At 37.2% G+C, this 22399-nt stretch overlaps 2 protein-coding genes across 6 annotated transcripts; one reads left to right on the top strand and one right to left on the bottom strand.

Moving 5' to 3' along the window:
* Positions 1 to 148: 148 nt before the first annotated feature.
* LOC132177374 (clathrin interactor EPSIN 3) lies at positions 149 to 8815 on the top strand. The gene is made up of 14 exons (XM_059589662.2): positions 149 to 356; positions 1177 to 1305; positions 1528 to 1579; positions 1885 to 1964; positions 2088 to 2166; positions 2397 to 2480; positions 2619 to 2764; positions 3531 to 3875; positions 4372 to 4413; positions 4532 to 4627; positions 4714 to 4868; positions 6185 to 6360; positions 6849 to 7755; positions 7913 to 8815. The coding sequence occupies exons 2-14, from the start codon at positions 1271 to 1273 to the stop codon at positions 8335 to 8337; spliced, it is 2622 nt and encodes an 873-aa protein (XP_059445645.2). The 5' UTR covers positions 149 to 356; positions 1177 to 1270; the 3' UTR covers positions 8338 to 8815.
* Positions 8816 to 9395: 580 nt separating this feature from the next.
* On the bottom strand, positions 9396 to 21983 carry LOC132167525 (Phosphoenolpyruvate carboxylase family protein). 5 transcript variants are annotated; one of them, XR_015911489.1, is made up of 10 exons: positions 21588 to 21983; positions 19596 to 19807; positions 18407 to 18688; positions 17200 to 17322; positions 15869 to 16019; positions 15042 to 15262; positions 13111 to 13147; positions 12865 to 13013; positions 10099 to 10338; positions 9396 to 9696 (listed from the first exon to the last, which is right to left on the bottom strand). XR_015911489.1 is itself a non-coding variant. In XM_059578528.2 (9 exons), exons 1-8 carry the CDS (start codon positions 21931 to 21933, stop codon positions 12895 to 12897), a joined length of 1491 nt encoding a protein of 496 aa, XP_059434511.2. In that variant the 5' UTR covers positions 21934 to 21983; the 3' UTR covers positions 9396 to 9696; positions 12865 to 12894. The 5 variants fall into 5 exon arrangements, 2 of the variants coding, with proteins under 2 accessions (XP_059434511.2, XP_059434508.2); XR_015911490.1 differs by having other exon boundaries at positions 10229 to 10338; XR_015911491.1 differs by having other exon boundaries at positions 15042 to 15139.
* Positions 21984 to 22399: the final 416 nt, after the last annotated feature.

The raw sequence follows: 22399 nt of genomic DNA, 5'->3' as shown, positions 1-22399 counted from the left end.
CGACAAGTAGAAAAAGCATTATACAGAAAGAAAAAGTCATTAAATTAATTAAAATAATAAGATTATAATAGTAATAATAAAAAATAAAAAAAAAAAAAAAAATAAAAAAAAAGCCAGCCCCTCAATTCTCTGCGTGTAAGCTGCGCTGTCTTTCTCCTCACCCCCCCTCTGTCTCCCTCTCTCTCTCTGTCTCTCTAAACGCGGTCTTATTATTTCAACAAACACCCAAAATACAATTCAAAGATTTCAGGAGCCTATCGCAATTTCCGCTCCTCTTTCCTTTCCTCTCCTCCTCTTTCTCTCTGGCTGTCAGATCCATTTCTTTGCCCCGCAATTGCCTTCCATTGGAGGATCAGGTTCGTTCGATCTCGTCTCCCCGTGTTCCGATCTGGGTTCCTTTTATTTTCTTTTTATTTTTGCGATTCGGATCTGTTCCTTCTCTTTTCATTTATGCAAATTTCAATGTGGATTCAGCTCATGCTTGTCCTTCTTCCTGTACTTTCTTGTTCTTTCTATACATATACCGATTGTTTTGGAATCTGGGTATTGATTTTGTTTGTAATTTTGGATCAGTAAAAGAATCTAGGAGATTTTATGATGTTTTGTAGGTGGCGTATGTTTCATTTTCATGTACTGGTTTGCGATGGATCCTTGTTCACTCACCAATTCTGCGTTTATTTCATTGTGCACACGAAAGCACGCTCATTTTAACTTTGTTTTATCATAAAATCTTGGTGATACTCAAATCCTAACCACCTTTCAATTGGGTCTTTTCGTTGTTGATTTCTACTTTGGTTTGTGTTTTTGTTTTTATTGCTGTTCAATGATGATGGCTTAATTTCCACGGATTCTTAGTTGGATTACTGATTCTTGATTGGAAGTCAAAGTCGGCCATTCTTGCCCTGAGTTTCATATTTAGTTACAAGTCAATTTCATGTGGGTGGGCTTGAATACGTTTGTTTTATTTTTGGTTGCATAAATTCATCTTTCTTTGGAGACCTTAGATATTCCGGTTGTTTTTTTGTTTAGCTAGTAACTGTGATTGCTTAGAGCTGTGTGAGTTTGTTCTTTGAAGAGACAGATTTCAAAGATACGCAAGTGTCTTGTTTGTATTTTCAAGTGTTGAGCCTCTTTATTGTCGTGCAAATTTAGTCACTTAATCTTTCCTTGAAACAGTGCTGGAGAATATTTGACAAGGGCTTCATTTGAAGTGGACCGCGCAACTTGCGCCACCGCCATAGAGCACGGTTTATTTTGAACACCAGCTACGATGAAGAAGGTCTTTGATCAAACTGTTAGGGACATGTAAGTCTTGGTGCTTACTATAGTAGCCTCATTTGCATTTGAGTGTTCTGTTTTCTTGATAACTATTGGTGACATTCGTGAGAACAATTATTCTTTAGATGCTTTCTGTTGAACTGCAGAATCAGTTTTGTCATTTTTATTCATGCGTTACCATATTGTTTCTCTATCATTATGTCACCACATTTTCCTTAAAGGTTCTATTCTTTATTGCTTTTCTTACAGTAAGAGAGAGGTGAACAAGAAAGTTCTAAAAGTTCCTGGAATAGAACAGAAGGTAAATACTTAGTTCTTTATTATTAATAGTATTAGTATTAGTATTTTGCTTATTTGAGCATTCAAAAAAATTGATTGATTCTTCCACCATCGACATCTAGGGTCAATGGTGCTGAGATAGAACCATAATTCCCTATGTTCTGTCCTAATTCAGTTGGTTGTGTATTATTGAAAGTTCTTAGTTCTGTCCTGGTGATCATCATAATTTTGTACTTGGCTAATGCCCATAATCTGGTCGGTGAAATGCAATACCATGTTACTTAACGTTCAAGCTCAGTGAAATAAAACTTCTGTTCTGCATTTTAGGTTCTTGATTCTACTAGCAATGAGCCCTGGGGTCCTCATGGATCACTTCTTGCAGATATTGCACAGGCAACCAGAAACTAGTAAGCTTTAACCATTCTTTTATGGATGCTTCACATTGCTTATTTTGTTCCAAAGTAGGTCTCTCTCTCTTTCTCTTTCTCCCTCCTTATAAAGTGAAGTAATTTGCTTTAATATCCATGCAGTCATGAGTACCAGATGATCATGTCAGTAATTTGGAAGCGGATTAATGATACTGGCAAGAACTGGCGCCACGTCTATAAGGTTTGCAGTTTTTATGGATTTGCTTTAGTAACTTGCAGATGCTAAATATTTGGTTTTTTCCAACTTACATGGCATACTGTCCCTTGTCTATATCTTTCCCATGTATTTGTGAATTTCATGATGCCCCTTGGATTCTTATATATATTGTGCTGTATGTTCAGCATCTACTGTTTTTCAGTTCAACACTGTTGTGATGGTATAACTGAAATGATTATTGTGTTGAGCTTCAGGCTTTAACTGTTCTGGAATACCTAGTAGCCCATGGGTCAGAGCGTGTCATAGATGATATCAGGGAACATTCTTATCAAATACAAGTAATTTCTGGCTCCCCATTGTTTTTTTGACTGATCCATAGTTTTGATTTTTTGTTAGTCAACTTTTTTTTTTTCATCTTCAAATGAGTAGCACTATATTGTTGTGTTAATGATAAGTTTATCTTTCCCATGGTGCAGACATTGTCCGATTTCCTATATATTGATTCCGGTGGAAGGGACCAGGGAAGCAATGTCAGGAAGAAATCTCAGAGTCTTGTTGTCCTAGTGAATGATAAAGAAAGGATAATTGAAGTAAGACAGAAGGCTGCTGCTAACAGGGACAAGTAAGTCTATTCTCAAAAAGAGTTGGCTAAAATACTTTATTCTTATATTGGCTGTTTTACTGTTCACCTTGTCAGTTCATAAAAGTAGTCACCTGCTATCATGATGTCACGGACAGGAGTTACATATGTTTTTTAGTATTATTGTTATTATCTTTCAACTTCTTACCGTTTTAGACTCTTGACCCACATCTTTAGTTTCCATTTTTATGTTGAAATTACTCCATTCTGAAAAGAAAGGTAAAGTTCCTTAATTTTTCATTATCAGGCGAGTAAATATCTCAAATGTCTTTATATGAAGTGCCTTTTTTCAAGCTTTCTTTCTTTTTTTTTTGTCTTATAAAGAGTCCATATTTTACTTATCAAAAAAAATAAAAATAAAGAGTCCATATTTTATGTGGTGTTTCTTTGTCATGTAACACATCAGAGGATCTGTCTATTTTTATTTATCATTATGCACTTGAATTTTGAGTGGATTCTCATTTTTCTCTTGAACAGTTAACTGGCTATGTTTCAAGTTCCACTGCAAAAAGTTGTGATAACTTTTGTGACATTTCTTATGTATTCATCTCATGAATAAACATAAGTCCCCCCCCGCCCCCCCTCACCACTCCTGGACATAGCTATTTCCTATATTCTACCTTGACTTTCTTTCTAGATTTAAGCTCGTGGAAAAGCATATATATAATCCAGTATGTTATAGAACTTTTTCCTTAATGGGAGATCATCATTGATATGATTCTCCAACTGTTAAATTATGGCTCAACAGGTTCCGTAGTGCCTCATCAACTGGTGGAATGTATAAGCCTGGTTCATATGGTGACAAATATGATGATGATCGTTATGGAAGCAGGGATGAGGATAGGAATGGTTATGGTTATGGGAGAGAGAGAGAAACAGGCTACAGGGATGATGACCGGTATGGCAGATATGGGGACTCAAATAGTCGTGATGGAGATCGTTATGAAGAACGTTATAGCAGAGATGGTTATAAGGATGATGATTACCGTGGAAGAAGTCGAAGCGTTGATGATTTCCAGGATGGCTCAAGAAGTAGGAGCTTTGATAGAGACAGAGACCGTGCTTTTGATGATGATGGTCAATATTCATCACGGTATGTGTCTATTGGTAGGGCTATTTATGTTGCTAGTGTAATAAAGAACCATGTTGCTTTTCATGGTTCCATTTTGTTGTTGCCTTCTCATTTTGCAGTATTTACTTGTTTCTTTGGTTGGTTTAGCTTTCATTTGAGTATTTAAGAAGCAATTTTGGCTTAAAAAAATGCTACTTGATTTTGTTTTAAGTAGGGGTCTCCCTGTGTCAGATGAAGTACAATAGAAGTTAAGTGTGATCTGATAAAAGCCTACTTGGAATAAAAGGACTATCCAATGAAGCCAATGTGAAACTTCCCCACTTCAATGCATTTGAATGGAACTATCCTGGATCTAGTATATTTATTGGCTTGTATTGGATGGAACTACTCTAGTGCATTGCCTGCTTACAAATTTTTGAGTATGTTTTCCTTTTACAATGTAAGCATGCAGATAATGCTTTCATGGGATTCTTGACCTTAAAAATTTACTTAACTTTTGCCATTTTTAACCCTACAGAGGCAGTGGTGCCAAAGCTGATGACCAGTCTCTGGAGGGAAGGTAAGTTATTTTTGGATGCATGGTCAGATTGTTTGTGTTAGTGGGTTTTAAGGTCAACATTGTCAAGAGTCCAACCAAGCACAATTTATTGCATGACAAATGTAAAACCCTTTGGCAGGCGGCTTGATCGGAAATTTTCTGAACAGAATATTGGTGCTCCTCCAAGTTATGAAGAAGCTGTGAGTGATTCCCGAAGCCCTGTTCACAGTGAAAGGTATAGATTTTGCACCATTATCGTGCACAATTTATTTTTCCTTACTATAATTCATTAGTTGAGGTATTCTGATGTCTTCTTGAAAGGGATGGAGAAATGTCAGCAGCATCTGCTCCTAGAGATTCATCACCTGTAAGCAATATTCCAAGCCAAGCAACCGTTGCTCATGGTACTTTGGCATCTCCCCAAAACCAGAAAGTTGAGGCTTTTGATGAATTTGATCCTCGTGGCCCACTTTCAGGTACAGCGAGCCATATGAATGTCTTTATTTTCATTTTAACCAGCTCCCTGTACTCTCGCACTGATATGTTATTGAATGCACCCCATAAACCCGTTACTATGAAGAGTTTGTCTAACGTGTTGGACAGACTTGAAGAAATGTTAATATATATTTGAAATCTGCGTTGCACATACTCTTTTTAAATTATGGTTCAAATTTGTCCAATTATATTGTTGGACTGTTGTGATTGGGGTTGAGGATTTATAAATGTCACCTCATGATTTCCTTTTGCATGTGTTTTAAATCAAGTTTAATTGTTCCTACATTTAGCATTTGGAGTGTTTTTGGTTTTGACAGTGCTGGGTCATAGGGCTTAGGGAAGTTTACTTGAAATTTGCAAAGAATTGCTGCAGGACATAGGCCCAACGGCTCTCCAATGGACCAAAATAGAAAGAAAAAAAAAAAGAAGGAAAACAATTCCTGCAGCTGCAATGGGACTGAGTGTTTAGGTAAATAAATGCCTGTGGTTTTTGGCTGGCCATGCAACAACGCTGACATGGGTGCTTGGTTCCAATGTGGATTCATTTTGGTTGATGTGATGGTTTGTAAAGTAATTAAATACTGACATGCACATGGTTTCATCAGTGTCTCTGTTAGTGCTAGAATGCCATAAGTATTATGGCAAAGAAAAGAATGTGCTATATTGCCAATGGCCTTTGGGCCAAGTGGCACCTCCTTTTCGCAATAACTAGAGTCTTTTGCTTCACAGCTAGGTGACTACATTGCTTGAGACAAAATACTTGGGGGTGCTCCTCCTTGACATGTGTTGTATTGGTTGAGTTGGTGCAATCTTAACTTAGCTCTTCAAGTTGCAACGTGGCTTTGAGCATTGTTTAAATCTATTGAGTTTTCTTTTTTTGACGGGATAGGGATTGTTTTATGTTGACTATGCATGAGAATAGAACTGATTTCATGGTATGTTGCTTTTCTCTTTGCTGAATCGTACAATCATCATATGTTTTTATTCATAATGTTTTTACCAAGAACAACTCTTTCTCTACTTTCATGAGAGCTAAACTGTTCATGGTGAAGTCTGCGCTGCAATCATTTAAGTGAAACAAAGGGTTAAACATCCCCCCACCCCCAAGAAAAAGGAAAAGGAAAGAAGAATGACATATCTCTATATGATCTGTACTGTGGGAGGTGGCGGTTTGGATTTTGATACAATTCTCAATAATCATCGTCTCTGAGGAGCTAAAGCCATAAATTTATTTTGGTGGCTTTTGCAGTACCAGCAACATAGTTGGACACTTATTATACTTGGTTCCTTTTTTCAGCTGCTCAAGCTACCTCGAACAATGCTGAGATGGATTTACTTGGTTCACTATCAGATTCATTAGCCATCGTACCGACTACATCTGTGACCACAACCTCCGAGGCTGATGGCCACACAATCTCTGCTCCAGCACCCACTTTTGGGGCAGCACCGTCAGCAGCTAATGTTGTGAATCAGGTAAAAGCATCATGTGTTGAATTTTACAAATGGAATGCTAATTTTCTTTTGTTGATTAATTGACAATCTGAAGTTAAAAATGGTTTAGGAGCCTACATGATGAATTTTACAAATGGAATGCTTTTTTTTTTTTTTTGTTGATTAATTGACAAGCTGAAGTTAAAAATGGTTTAGGAGCCTTTCTCCTTCACCCTTAATGTATTTAAGAGTCCCATTTATGATGCTATGGAAATATGATGTGCTAATCTGGTTTAGCCCTTTCAGTGGCAGATGAAGTGTCCCTATTTTCTTTTGCTAGCTATTCCGACCGCATCCTGAGGTAGACCTATTGTGTGGAATGTATATTACTAAAGAGTAATAGCATACTGATTACATGTTGTCCCATTGGTTCTCTGAACGGAATAGTTTACCTCTCCCCCCTTCTTCTTTTCCATGATTTTTTGTTATATGTGAAAATTATGGATTGAAAGCATTTATCCTTGATGCAGGGTTTTGAAGATCCATTTGGTGATTCTCCTTTTAAAGCTGTTCCTTCTGCTGACAGTGTCCTGACCCAACAGCAGAATTCTGCTTCCACAAATTCTTTCCAGCCAAACGTGAACCAGACTGCCGAACTGCCCCAACTGGGTGCCCCAAAGGCTGATACAGTCTCAAACTTCGACTTTGGGGACACATTTTCTGGCCTTACTTACTCTGGACCGAGTGTCTCCGGTATTCAACCTCCAACAAACTCACAGTATTTTCCTCAAGAGCTGTCAACTCCACAGCAGAATACTGATATTCTGGCTGACATTCTCCCACCTTCTGGACCTTCACCTGCTTTTACATCACAGCCAGGTTTTGTAGCCCCAACTGGCCAACCCACACAGCCAACTGCTAATATTTATGGCACTTTCCACCCACAGGCAGGAACTATAGCACCTCAGATTCAAGCTGGAGCTCCTGCTCAGCTCAACAGTGGGAGCTTACTCCCACAGGCAGGATTTACGTCTCTCCCCACTTCACAGATGACTCCACACACTCCACCTGGACCAACTTCACAGCTTAATGGTGGAAACGTTTTTCCACAACAGGGAGGATCTGCGCCAACTGGACCAGCCATGCAGTTTAGCAGTGGGAACTTTCTTCCAGCACAAGGTGCTGCAGCTCCAGTAGCTACACATATTGCTCATCAAACTCCCACTGGACCTGCTGTTTTACATAACAATGATCACCTTGGTAATTTACTTCCTCAAGCAGGATTAAATGCCCCCGTGACTTCGCAGCAAAATCTTCCATTTTCAACAGGATCGCTTTCAATAGTTCCTCAACCAGCCAAGGACAAGTTTGAGACCAAGTCAACTGTTTGGGCTGATACACTAAGCCGAGGGCTAGTCAATTTAAATATATCTGGACGTGAGTGTTTTATGCTCCTAATATTATCATCGTCACCATCACCAATACCATCATTATTATTATTGCATTGGATAGAGCTTTGCTTACGAGTTGATAATTGAATTTTTTACTATATATGAGAGTTTTGACATTAATTTTTTTTTTTCTTCATATTCAGCTAAAATAAATCCATTGGCGGATATTGGAATTGATTTTGATGCCATTAATCGGAAGGAAAGGAGGATGGAAAAACCTGCCACAACTCCTGTTACATCTACTGTCAACATGGGTAAAGCTATGGGATCTGGTTCTGGGATAGGCCGAGCTGGTGCAGGCGCCCTCAGGCCTCCACTAAACCCTATGATGGGTTCTGGTATGGGTATGGTTGGTGGGCCTGGTGCAGGCATGGGAATGGCAGGTTATGGAGTTATGAATCAACCCATGGGTATGGGAATGGGGATGAATATGGGCATGGGGCAAGGAGTCCAGATGCAATCTCCAACTGGATTAGCTCCTGGATCGAACATATCTGGTGGTTATAACCCCATGCTGGGCACTGGTGGGTATGTGCCTCAGCAGCCTTATGGCGGCGGCTACCGATGAGATTGAGCGAACTCCCTCATTTCAAGTGAGAAAAGTAGTTCATACGTGTTTTGTTATAAGGTGAAAAAGATTTACATAGCAAATCCGGTGTTGCTATTAAATCCTCCTGCAATGCACTCTGGTCCAATATTGGTATACAGTTCTGTATTTTTAGTTGTAATTTTCTGAAAATGGCGAATGTTATGTATGTTTATTCATTCTCTCTTTCTTATCCTATCATTCCTTTTGGGTCAGGAGAGTTGTGTAGGGTTGCTGCCTTCAGCTGTTGTGATATTGTTTACCAGCGAGTATAACCTCTCTCAGGTTATAGCTTCTTTTTCTTTCTTTTGCCCCTTAGATTTTCTTATTTTCTTTTGTTTTTTCTTCCTTTTTAAAATTTTTTATTATTATTATTATTATCATTTGTCAGGCATGTTTGGCTATGTACCGAACAATAAATATAATGATTCAATTTTCTACATATTCAATTCTTCAGACTCTTCTTGGAATCAATTGATTTTGCAATTCGGGTGATCAACGTATTATGGTTGCCTATTACCTTCTGCATGTAGTAGACTGTAGATGCATAAATTCTGCACCTACTTCATCCATTCTACTGCAGGGCAATGTGAAAACTTTTAAATTAAGGCTTATACATTCTATCTGTGTGCGCACATGTCTTTGTTAAGGAGATGTAATTATCTTCAGTTTGCTTTATTTTCTGACATAATTTCCTTATAATAAAAATAATAATTAAAGAAACTTTCAAACAAATCAAGTAATTGTAAACAACTTGAAATTGGACTTGACAAAAGCTTAGTTTGGTTTGATTAATAAATAAGCCAAGGGAAAATATTTAGTAACTTCGTTTGCCAATATGCTAGCCAAGAAGCTTGGTTGGCCTTGATATGAAGGAGTTTCAAATTCTTTTTTTCTAATTATTCTTACGTCCTCCATATCAATCATCTTTTCTTTTTATTTTTTCTTTTAAATTAGAAGTTATTCATTCTTTTTTTGTAATTATTATTATTTTTTAAACAATGCTTTGGACCTTCAAATTATTTCCAAGTTAAGCTAAGCACAAGTTAGTCTCAAGCTTTTATTTATTTATAAGTGAGATAAAAAAGGAAAGAACAACAAAAAGTTGGAAGTCGACTTGAAGTGAGCCAATGGTGGGCCTGCGGCTGCGGGGTAGGTGTGCTCGATAGGCCAATCTGGAAGATAGAAAAATGTAGTGCAAGTGACAAACCAAAGGCCCATCACCTTGTCGGAGATGCATATCATGCATGCTTTAGCCTTTATTGCATCAAGCTTATCACCATTGCTTTCTACCTTTTGCCCACTTGAAGCTTCACTACATGCCATTTGGACACAAACCAACTGATAAAACACAAACAAAGCCTATCCGTCACCAAAACATATAAAACACACATAACATGATAGTACACTATTTCAGCATTTTCAAACTAGTGAGGCACTTCTATCTGAATCACAATCATCATTATTAGGGATACCGGAGGGGGTGGGGGTGCGTGGGGGGCGTGGAAAGTAAAGATGATGGTCCATAAAGTACTTGAACTATTCTGGAAGTTAAGACTACTTTTGAGATGAGAATGGGATTATACTTGATGGATCACATCTACTAGCTTCCTTCAAATTACTTGGCAAAAATTACAAAGGAAAGAAAGACAAAAGAGTCATAGCAGGTGAAAAGAATGAAAAAAAAAAAAAAAAAAGGGACAAGTGACGGGTTCCACCAATGTAATAATGTGAAATACTTACCCATTCTTTAATTTTTCGATGTATGTAAGTAGATGAGTGTTCAGATACTACTGTAAAATAAGCCAAAATCCAGAAAGGATTACAAGTGACTGCTAAATGCGATTGATGTGGCAAAAGATCAGGAATTCACATGGACGGGGCTTGAGCTTTAACGAACATAGAGGGCCTTGGCCATGCTTTTACATATCCAACAGCTCGTAGGCTACACTTAAAACCTCCTGATTATGATTCTCCAATTTTCTGCCATAGGATGACAAGAAAACATTAAAAAAAAATTATGGCATAGGATCACCGCCACATAAAAAGGAAAAAAAAAAGAAAGAAAAAAAGGGAAAAATCCCAAATAGCCATCATAAATCATGATGCAGCTTATCATATCATAGCCTTTACAAAAAACCCTAGCTACCACTAGATGGCTGCCTATAATAGTTTTTATATTTTAGGTGTTCATGATTTTCTTGATCTTTTATTTAATTTTTCTTGATTGGTGTCTCTCTTGTATATTTTCAATGTACTTAGGTTGCACCCCTTTATGTTAACCCTAGCGCTCTTTTTCTCTCCTTTGTTGTTCGTCATTGTTATGGAGGCTTAAGGTCAAATGATCTTTGTTGCAGTGAATGAGTCTTTTTATTAGGTTTTTTTGTGGGACCTATGATTGTTGGTAGATCTAACATCTCTCATCTTCTATTTGCTTATGAAACCTTGATTTTCTGCTAGCCGAATAAGGGTGGGTTGGGGTCGGGGGCGCAGACCCAGATTAGCTTCGTTATCTGTGATGCTTGTTTTTATGTTTCGAAGTTGTCCCGAGTTTGAAGATTAATTTGGCTAAATCAAAATTGGTCCCAATAGGCAATGTCGATAATGTAGAAGGTTTGGCAAGATGAGAAGAAGCCTACATAGAATGGGTGGTTTATAAAGATAGTCATGGGTGCTAAGTCTCACATTGCCTAGTTACTAGGTGAAACTGGGCTTTATAATGAATTATAGGGAAGCTCCAAATTGACTAATTTTTTTGAAGTAATAGCGCAAATGTGGCTAGCGCTTTTCCCTGAATCGTTACAAATGGTATCAAAGCCACCTAGTAACATCAGGTCATGTGGTACTGGAGCACTGCATGACGTGACCCTAACGATGACATTAGGAATTTAAGAAGGGGAGTTTGTAACACCCCGATCCCATATTGGGAAGATGAGAAGAAGCCCACATAGAGTGAGTTATTTATAAAGATAGTCATGGGTTCTAAGTCCCACATTGAGTGGGTGGTTTATAAAAATAGTCACTGCAAGCTAAAGCCCAAACTCACCTAATAAGGAACCAATATGGGACTTACAACCCATTAGTGCCTTAATAATCTACCCACTCTATGTGGATTATTCATCTTTCCAATGTGGAGCTGGAGTGTTACATACATGGCTTCTTATTTGCCAATAAAGTAACTAGGTCTACCGCTGGGAGCTTCTTCTTTTTTTTTGATAGATAATATCAATTTATAAAAAGCGCAAGGGGCGCAACCCATGTATACATAAAGTATGCAATAGAGCCCACATATACAAACTTTTAAGCTGAAAATAAAACACAAAAATCTAAAAATTCTGTAAGCATTGAAACTTGCGGTGAATGCCACAATACTCTCCAAGAGAAAAGTGTTTGGAGCACCCTTTTCTTCAACTCTATGAGTCCAAGTTCACGGTCCTCAAAACTCCATGCATTCCTTTCTTTCCATAAGTACCACATTACACACAAAGGAGCCATTCTCCAAATTTGCAGAACTATACGATTAACCCTTTGTCCTCTCCAACTTCCCAAACATTCCTTCATCCTACCCGGCATCACCCACGTAAAACTAAATTTGCTGGGAGCTTCTTTTAAGGCCAAATCTATTGGGATAACATTATTGAAAAGATAGAGCGTCATTTGGTTGGTTGTAAGCAATTGTACTTGTCTAAAGGTGGTAGGATTACCTTGATTAAGAGCACCTTGACTAATTTGCCTACTTATCTCATGTCTCTTTTTTCCCTTTGTTCTAGATATGTCGTCTATATGCAATGAGGATTACATAGTTATTTTTCATTATACTGTGCATCCTATTTTATAATCACTGCTAAAGAATTATTATTAAACTCGGTAGTAATTTTCTTGTGAAAATAGATTAGATCATAGATGCATTGCAACCACAGTTCTCTTAATGCAGACCTCAATCTTTCACAATATGGTCCCTTTTTTTTTCTTTTTTTTTTTGGTGTTAATACATTTTTTTTAATGAATGATAATTTATTAGAAGAAGAGACAAAGCCCTCGTACATTAAAAATTTACAAGAGAAGCAACCACCCTATTGGTGTCGAAAATCTTAAAGTGAAGAAGATCCACAAGAGTAGAGGAAGAAAAGTTAGGAACATAAGCTACAACCCCATCTAAAAAAGATATCAAAAAGGAGGATTTTAGTCCTAGCATGTTGGACTCGCAATTCTCAAAAAAGTGCTGATTTGTTTTTCTCTTAATGCTCCACATTAGTAATGCGAGGATAACTTTCCATGTGGCCTTGGAATGTCCCTACACTTGAGTCTTCCCACTTTTGGTTCTAATTGTTAATGTTTCTAATTCCACATGCATCAACAATCTAAACACTAAGCCTAGCCTTCTCATACACAAAATAGATCAACTTTCAGAATGGATACTGGGCTCTAGACAGCAATCCACAAGATATACTATATAAACCTCTTTCAGGAATTGCAAAGGAGCTTTATTTATGATTAAGAAAACTTTACCATGGGAGCTCTGAAAGAACAGTGGAAAAGCTACTCAAGAAAGACTTGAATCCTGTCACCCATTGTGTCGTTAAAATCCAATAACAGCTTCCCTCCTACTTCGTATGCTGCATCATCCAACAATTCTTTGATATTTACACCTCCCAAAGCTGTAAACAAAAATGTGCAGATCTTCTCATTTATCCATTCAAGGACTTGTCTGAGCAGACAACCGTTTAAAACAAGTTTGCAAAACACATACAATACCTGGAACTATATTTGTGATTCCATCCAAGAATCCCGCCTGTGTAACATTTTGAGAGAGAGAAACAAAGAAACATAAAAAGTGTGTCAATTCTAGAAAAATCGAAAGATGTGGCATATCATTAGTGATGCAAAAGATTAATGTACCCTATACTTAACCAGCACCCCCATCAATTTTGTTTAGAGAATTCAACTCAAAAGTTTAAACATGTAGGAGAAGAAATCCAATAAATTCATATACCGATAACCAAACCCACACCCCACTATATGTGGCACTCTTTCTTCAACACCTATCGTGTGCCAGCCTAATACAACCACAGAAGCAAACCAAACAGACCAAGAACGTGGAGCTGATTTCTCTTTGATCAAGAACTTGCAGATACTATTCTCTTTTACCTCTCTCAAGAAGGGTTAGTAGATTCCCTATTGTGGATTCCAGATAAAAAAGGAATCTTCTCGGTCAAATTGGCCTCCATCTCATTCATCAGAATATATTAACCAGAATGACCCCCTCAAATTGAAAGCTTGGAAAGTTCAATGGAAGGCAAAAATTCATGATAGGTTAAAGCTTGTCATTTGAAGGGATACATGGAGAATTTTGGTTGTCAATACAAATTTGGGAAAGTATATCCAGATTCAGGAAGAGGACCTTACTTACCCTCTCTTCCAGCAGATATTGAATCCCACGAGCATCTATTCCTCATATGCCATTTCTACAGGTTTATATGGAGGGAATCCCCAGGCTGCTAGCTGCTCTTCGATTTGCAGAATTTGGCATCCCGACTTGGATAATGACCATTCTAAACCTTAAACTTATTTACAGATATAAATCTTGATGAGTCTCACTCCTTTCTGCTGTTTGCAATGATTTTTGGATTCACAAAAACAAGGCACAAGGCTATACATGGTCAACTCCCCTTAAATTCAATCCAAATGGCTGCTCAGATCAAAAAGATTCATAGAGAACTTTTTATGTAACACCCCGGGAATTTCTTAGGATGGCTAAGAATACTTTGGTGTAAATATTGGTCTTAAGTTGGATCAAATATATTTGATGTCTAATTTTATGTTCTCAGTTTGAACTGAGAATTAGACCGTTCGAACTAGGCTACGAGTGAAATGAAATTCAAGTGAAAGAATTGGTACTTCCAAGTGGGTTCCATTTAAGTTCTAACTTAGTTGAACTATCATATTAAAAAAGGAAAAAATTCCATTGTAAAAGCTACTTACATGTAGTAGTGTCGTGAGAATTTAGATAATCCACTTATGACTTACTTCGAAAGCCGGGGTGCTACATTAGGAGTTTTAAAGTCTTTATTTTTATGAATCATTGTCCATTAGGAATGAGTCTTTATTTGTAATAATTATGATTCCTTGTCCATTAAGGACTAGGAGTCCTTTTTTAATTCCATTCGGATTTCTAGTAATAATAGGATTAGGACTTGTAGCCTATCTAAAGGCAACTTGTGGCTTTATTTTTGAAGAATAAAATTTCTGGAGAGAGATTTCTCTTCTTCCAACTTTTGGGTATTCTTTTGAATCAACTAATTGCTGATGCCTTTATTTGGTATTCTGAGTGAATGAACAGGTTTAAAGAATGGTTGTGTTTCCGGTATTTGTGCACAAATCAACGGATTCAAGATCTTTTATCTTTCTTCTACAAATTTTTAAGTTTTTCTACACACTCCTTGCATCACCTAGTGATCAAAACCATCAAATTTAAAGAACACCATACAACCATAAGTAATCAGATCCACTGATGGATGGAAATGAAATTTTACCATCAGAGCTCTATGAAGGCAGATTCTAAAATACTTATCAAAAAACAAAAAAAAACAAAAAAAAAAAAAAAGAAGAAGAAAGAAGGAGAATCGAAAATAACATTAGAAAGACAGTATTATGTTATCGGTGTCCAAAGAGGACAAATGACTTACAGGGATCCTAACATCAAGCCTCTCAAATCCATCTCTTCCAGTAATTTTGATTCTCAATGTCCGAGACCAGATCTGTGAAAAAGGATCCCTTGAGCTATCTGCACCATAGTTATTGTACACATCAGGAGTTATCACTTCGACAATGGGATCCTGAGTACGTCGACCTCTCTGCTCTGTTTCATCTTGAGCCCTCTGTTCTATAGAGTATCTGCTACTGCTCACTGTTAAATATCTTTTTTAGTCATAAGAATTAGGAAGACGGAAATGGACAATCTATATTTAAATCACTTTCAGTTAAAACTCTACTTATGCTCATTGGTAAAAACAAAATTTGCTAGTCTATGCCATGACCATTATTCATATCATTATAAACTAGATCTGGTATCAATGAAGAACGCAGCATAATTTGTGCGTGAGTTATTAGCCAGGGCGGTGGGGGTTGTAGCATAATCTTTAAAGTTCTGAAATCATGTCTTTTTCTAAAATAGCTTTATGACTCTTTTTTTTGATAAGTAATGATGATATATAAAAAGAGCGCAGAGGGGCACAACCCACATACACGGGAAGTATAAAGAGAGAGCGCCTAGGAGGGAGAGTCCCTTAGGCTTTATAAAACTGGTTCTACATCCCGCATTAACTCGACCACATTCACAAATTACTAATAAACTCTATATGAAAAAGAGAAGAGTTGAGAGTGGGGGGGGGGGCTGTCAAATTTCCAGTTAATAGTACAATGAAGATTAGAGGATTATAATCTATATTCAGAGATTGGTGAAATCAGAATATCTAGATTGCATCCCTAGTAGGCTCAGAGATCTCTCTCTCACCTCTCTGCGATGACAGCTGATTGACACTGGTAGCATAGCGCTTCTCTTCTTCATAGTAAGTGTTGAAACCTAAGATTTCCTTAATTTCTTCAAATGACGGCATGCTTCCGGGAGGAGGGATACGCCCTCCTCTAATGGCAATCAGTGAATCCTGCAATTGAGTCATAAAAGTTTGATACAGCCAAATGCGGAAAGGCAGATAAAGAATTAAGATATTTGCCAGTAAAATCCACCCATATTTAAGCAGCAATAGCAACAAGGAAAGTGCAAACAGTAACTGTGGTCTCTCAAAATATCTTCTTTTTTTTATTGGTAAATTACACATGCACCCGGAGGGACTTGAACTCACGACCTTACCCTCCACCTTGCAATAAAGGGAGGAAGTACCATTTGGATATGGAAAGTTTTAAGAAACTACCTAGAAATATACTATGGAACTTTCTTATATTAAATCTGTGACTGCTTGGTGATTTTACCCTTGTGCTCATGATATCTGAACTGTCTAAGATCGATGATTATAGATATGTGTCACTGGTTATTATATGTTTTTTGTGAAGATAGCATTTGTTTGACATTGTTGATTACAGCCAGCATCTATGTGGTGCATTAGCCTATGTGGCATCTTGTCGTTTGGCTTTGGAATGGATTTCTTGTTTTAAATTTAGATTGGATATTTGTTATAGATAATGGCGTGTATTACATAGCTCCTGATATGTTATTTTGAGAAGTTCTGTGCTGCATCATTTCGAGTACTCATGTCATGTTATCACATTGTGTCATGTTATCACATTGAAAATGAGATTTAACATTTCTGCTTGGCAACTCACAGCATTTTTTCTAAAATAATTCCTACCATGAAACTTACAATTTGTGCTTGGCACCTCCTCAAGTTGAGTTTTATGGCTAGCAGCTAACTTTGCTTTGATGAGCTGTAAATGATTTGTATTGGGCTGTTCGATTTGTATATTTAGTTATGTTACATGGAGCTGGTAGTTGTTTCTGTTGGAGGATGGGCTTTTTAGAGTTTGTAGGCCCTAGGTGTGTTAGACCCAGATTTGTTGTTGGGATTACACATCTTGGGGAGCATTTAATATTTTAATATCAACATTTATGGTGAAATAGATATCATCAAAGATATACTAATGTCACAAGAATCACATAATGTGCCTTCTTTCCTTTGAGCAGTTAACCATGATTTATCATCTCTAATATCAGCTCAAACACGAAGAAACATAAATTACAAATAATTTTAACCATTTCATATTGATACGACTTTAGGCAATCCAAGATCATTAACCAGGAAAAGAAAAAAAAAATAGTTATAGATAAACCTGCATTGCTCGAATGGATGCCCCAATCAAGGAAAGTGGATAGGCCACAAGCTTATATCCAAGATCCTCAAGCTCAAGAGGATTAAGTATCGGTGTTTTGCCCCCTCCTTCAAGCATATTGGCCTAAGCAAGAATCAATGAACATTAGTAGTCACTACAAATTGTTTTCTAATAAGATGATGTAAAGCTTTGCAATTCTAGGAAATTCAAAGTCGTAGTTAATGACTAAGCTTTGTTTGGTCATTCATAATAACTGGAAGCACGAGGACATCACTTAATAATGTAGGCATACTATAATCTTTGTACGTCGGTGTAACAAATATGCACTCTCTTCTTCTTCTTTTTTTCAAATGTCTGTTGGTGTGTACACAGCATATGGCAAAATCTTAAATAACAAGTTTACAGTGGCTCAACAAAAATGTTTCTGTTTAGCATTTAATTTTTAAATTTAACCAGGAGGGGAAGGGGAGGGGGGGTTACTATGAACAACTCCTCCAGTCATATTTTCATCTGCCACCCCCTTCATAAGATTTAGAAACTAGAAGTTACCAAATGGGATACCTATAACTGGCATTACCACTCAACCACAAGACTAACCAAATTAAAAGTCTGTCACCAAACCATGGTTATTGAGGTCATTATAATGTATAAGTCCATGAAGTGAACCTAATTCATTAGCAACAAAAGGCAAAAGGTTCCTACTCCAAATTAACGATGTCCCTACAAATCTCCCCCCCTCCCCCCCCCCCTCCCTTTCATGCATTGTATCTTTGGACTGTAGCGTTTGTGTCCCCATTGTCAATTAGTTATGATGATTTTCTTGTTTGTTTTTCACTCTCTAGTTAGGTGATTCCTTTTGTATACTCCCGGTGTACTTCGGGGTGGGTGCCTTACGTTTTTAGTAAGACTGGTTATTACTTATCTAAAAAAAAAGCATGAAAACAAGCATTTCCTTTTGCTTAAACCAGTTACAAATTAAGTTATCATACTCAATTCCTAGCAACTCTGATAATTATATACACAATGAGCAAAAGCCCTGTTCCAGATTAGACTACAAGCAGAAGCTAGATATATCCCCAGACATATTTTGATTCAACACTGCTAAATGTTTCCGTATAATAACTTAAAAAAATTTGAGAAAGCCACATCCTTCAGCAAACAATGAATACACATTACTTAGTACAATGCTAAGGAAAGCATAATGTACCATTTTTGGAACTAGGGGAGAAATTTCACAGAAAGCCCTCATCTCTTCTTTTGAAGCTAGCGCATCAATAAAAAGAACATCTGCTCCAACATCAGCAAAAGTTCTACACCTCCAGAGTGATTCATCTAAAGATACTGCTTGACGAGAATCAGTTCGTGCTACAATAACAATGTCAGAGCCACTCTCCTTCCGAGCATCAACAGCTGCCTTTATCCGCATCACTGCCTCCTCTCTGGACACCACTTTCCTCCCTTGTGTATGACCACAAGCTTTCGGAGACACCTTGCAATGAAAGTTTATAAGCAACAATATCTTAAAGGGGTAAAAGAGCAGATTGCACGGTGACTACAGAAGTTGCAAGTTAAAGAAAATGCTACATAAAGAATCAAGCTGTAAGTTATAACATACAGGACAACAAGCAACTGTCCCAGATGCGACTCTAAATTTACAATGCCAAACCACAGGAGCGTAAAAGGCAGGGCCAAAACTAACACCCCAAAGGATTTCACCTTTACATATGAATATTGTACAGTGAAAACAATAGAAATAAACATCAATTGGTGTTTTTCAGACCTTCAAATTCACAGCCACACCAAGCCTCAAAAAGAAAACTTCACAGTTCTCATAAGGGTTCCGTATAAGACCCTCTCAACAATCCTCAAGAACTCCCATGACTCACAAGATATAGTTTTCATGCAAAAACAATAAGATTGTTTTCCTCTATGTGGAGAAAGAATTATTATTCTCATTACATCAATAATCCTTGCTAAAATTTTTATACTTCATTTGATGAGAGCTTTCACACGCACCAGAAATAAAGTTTGTTCACTTCAATTCTGCTTTAATTTCTTGATAAGTAGAAATAGTCCACATTCCCATACTTGGCAGCAGACACTTTTAAGCCCAAAATTTTAGATCCTAGGACATGAAGGATCATTGATTTCTATAATCCCAATTTCAAAACCCATGCCAGCACCTTCCACGAACACATGAACCCCAAATAAACTAGGCACACTCAAAAGGAGTTTAGAAAAATATCATAACAATGCTGCATTAATCTCCCAGATGCAAATGATCTATCCATATTGTAATCAGGAAATTAAATATAAAAGTTAACGTAAAGAAAGAGACCGGAAGAAAGAGTACAACACAACAAATAATGAATGTTAAATACTATGATGATATGAACCTGATCTTCGAGAATGATCCCAGCGAAACCTGCTCTAATATATCCCTTAACAGTTCTCTTGACATTCATTGCATTCCCATATCCATTATCACCATCCCCTATGACCGGAATCGAGACAGCTTGGGTAATTTGTTGCCCTTGATCTACCATTTCTCCATAGGATATAAACCCCGTATCTGGCAATCCCAATCTAGCAGCCGATATTGAAAAGCCTAATGGAAGCACAGAATACTCATTTCTCTTCATATATTTTGTGAATGTTATCAAGAATGCTCAAATCTCCTAACTAAAAATGAAATTTAATAAAAATTAGTTATGTAATTGTCAACATGAAAGAAAATAGAAGAAGATACATCCAAATGCTGTAAATTGACACTCTTCCCCAATGTTGGGATGGTATCTGAAGTGGCAGATTCAGGGATATTGAAATGGATTTTGGTACACAGATCAAAATCCATTGCCCAGACATAATTCTACCAATGCAGATATTGATTTAATCATAACAAAGAATATTGATATGGATTTTGCTACACACATATCAAAATCCATTGCTCAGAAAAAATTCTACCAATGCAGATATTGATTTAATCATAACAAACAACAAGATATCACTTCAGTTGAAATGATGCATTTAAATTACAGCTGGAAGTTCTTACTTAATATCCAAACTACCAAGGATTTGCAAACTGAAACTCAAGGTATCTAAAAAACAACCTCTCATTCTACTATGCAAAGTGATTGAGAACGAAGGTACCCCTAACCTCAGTAAAAGAAACCACGGACAAAATGCTTAAAAATTAGAAACAATAATATTCAATTCAATAAAACAATTTTAGGTCCAAGGCAATTACTTATTTCTCTCGGCATATTCTTAGCAGCAGATCCTAATAATCGTACCAAACATTGAATTGAGGGAAACACTCCCCCACAACCACAACCTATGACCTCAGTACTTCTGATCGAAGTAAATTACTTATTATCTTGGAGTTGTACGGGTACCTGATCAACATCACACATTCTTTTAAAACAAAAGCAATAAAACAATTCAGATAACCATTAAAGCCAGATGTTAAAAAATGACAAACAATATTTCACAAACCAATATCCAAGTCTTTTGGGTCAAAACAGAATACCTATCTGTCATTGTACATTATACGCATGAAATGAATAAAACATAGACAAAAAATACATCAATAAAACATACAAAATCCATATATTATTGAATGCAAAAGGATTGTCCTTTTTTTATTTTTATTTTATAAGTAATGTTTATATATCAAAAGTGCAGAGGGGCGCAACCCTAGAACACATGGAGTATACAAGAGTACCGCCTAACTAGAAGAAGAGAAAAGAACAAGGAAATCAAGATAACTAATCACTAAAGGAGTGAGCCAAGCTGTTGTCCAAGTGAAAAGTGTGTAAAAAAAGAAGGCCGTGAGCTCCTCCAAGGATCTCTCAGAATCCTTGAAGCATCTCGCATTCCTTTCTAACCATAAACACCACAAGAGGCATAGATGAACCATTTTTCACACAACATCACTCCGAGAATGACCTCCCGACCACCAACAAGCAAACAAACCCGCCACATTGCTAGGCATGACCCACGACAATCCAAACCGACTGAATATAGCATAACATAAAGAACAAGCAATCTCACAGTGAAGAAGAAGATGATCGTCCTTTTTTTATGATTCCCTAAATGTAAGAATATGAATCAAATTATAATGGCATGTAACCTAGAACACTCACAATATCACAACAAGCACCAATCACCAAAATTCATAATCAATCCAAATAGGCTATGATGAAAACCCATCTTCCACAGGGCAAAGCAAAAGAAAAAAAAGAACACTCAAACTCCAACTATATGTTGTTAGAATCCAGAGGATCTCTTGCCATATCTGCTTGTATCAATGTGAAAATCCTTCAGATTATATCACCTTGTTTTCTATATTCTCGGAAGTAATTTAACAGAAAGAGAAAAGCACATACCACTGCTGAAGCAGTATTGAAATCCAGCCCTCTCCACAAGCCTTGCACTGAGAGCATCAAAACAAGCAGGGCCCTGGTGAACACCAGGCAATTCGAGAATACGGCGAAGCGCCTTCGCCGGAGGCTCGGCGAAGCTATGGTCTCTATCTGCTGCGCGAGCTATGGCGAAACGCGTGCGAGACTTTTGTATGGGATTGCTGAGGAGTGGAAGTGAGATTTGGAGGCGTGAGCCAAACGTGAAACTTGAAACAGGAGGTGGTGGTGGTGGTCGGATATTGAGGGAAGGGGTGTGTTGGGGACCAGCGACTGCGCAACCTCTCCCGCTAACTATCACTGCAGGCTTCATGCTTTCTCTCTGTGCGTGTCTCAGTTTCAGCTGCAGTGCTAAAAGCGATAGACGAGTTTACAGCCTAAAACTCCCACTTCAGGCTTTTGACTCATTGATTGTCGTGGGAGCCCTGCCACGTGGGAAACAAAAATTCCTTTTCTTTTTTTCTGTCAACTAATGATGGTCACAAATGTCACGTCAGCATCTTGCTATAGTTCTAAAATAAATAAATAAATGTGTTTAAATTTCACTTAAAATTGGTTAAAAATGCCACATTAGCTTTTTTTTTTCTTAGAATTTCTAGCATTGTTTGGATTTATTAAAAGGAAAAGGGATTTAGATTTTTTGTTTTTGTTTTTTTTTTTTTTCTGAACGACAATGCTCGAAGAAAAAAAAAAAATGTTATTTTTGACAGTCTTAACTAACTTTTAAATCAGTCATTGTTAAAACAAAAAATAAGTTAAAACAAATATATTAACGTTAT

Source organism: Corylus avellana, chromosome 2 (assembly GCF_965113065.1).
Source record: "Corylus avellana chromosome 2, dhCorAvel1.hap1.2, whole genome shotgun sequence".
Lineage (NCBI taxonomy): Eukaryota > Viridiplantae > Streptophyta > Magnoliopsida > Fagales > Betulaceae > Corylus > Corylus avellana.
Note: the sequence above shows the minus strand (reverse complement) of the source record. Positions and strands in the feature narration are given on the sequence as shown.

What these genes read in the sequence shown, in the direction of transcription:
- LOC132167525 (XM_059578528.2), bottom strand. Translation starts at nt 21,933, where the DNA reads ATGAAGCCTGCAGTGATAGTTAGCGGGAGAGGTTGCGCAGTCGCTGGT. An exon ending in GGATCATTCTCGAAGATCAG is followed by an intron (nt 18,689 to 19,595) that starts GTTCATATCATC and finishes TTTCATTGCAAG; the next exon opens with GTGTCTCCGAAAGCTTGTGG. An exon ending in CATCCATTCGAGCAATGCAG is followed by an intron (nt 16,020 to 17,199) that starts GTTTATCTATAA and finishes ACTCAATTGCAG; the next exon opens with GATTCACTGATTGCCATTAG.
- LOC132177374 (XM_059589662.2), top strand. Translation starts at nt 1,271, where the DNA reads ATGAAGAAGGTCTTTGATCAAACTGTTAGGGACAT. An exon ending in TTCCTGGAATAGAACAGAAG is followed by an intron (nt 1,580 to 1,884) that starts GTAAATACTTAG and finishes TCTGCATTTTAG; the next exon opens with GTTCTTGATTCTACTAGCAA. An exon ending in GCACAGGCAACCAGAAACTA is followed by an intron (nt 1,965 to 2,087) that starts GTAAGCTTTAAC and finishes ATATCCATGCAG; the next exon opens with TCATGAGTACCAGATGATCA.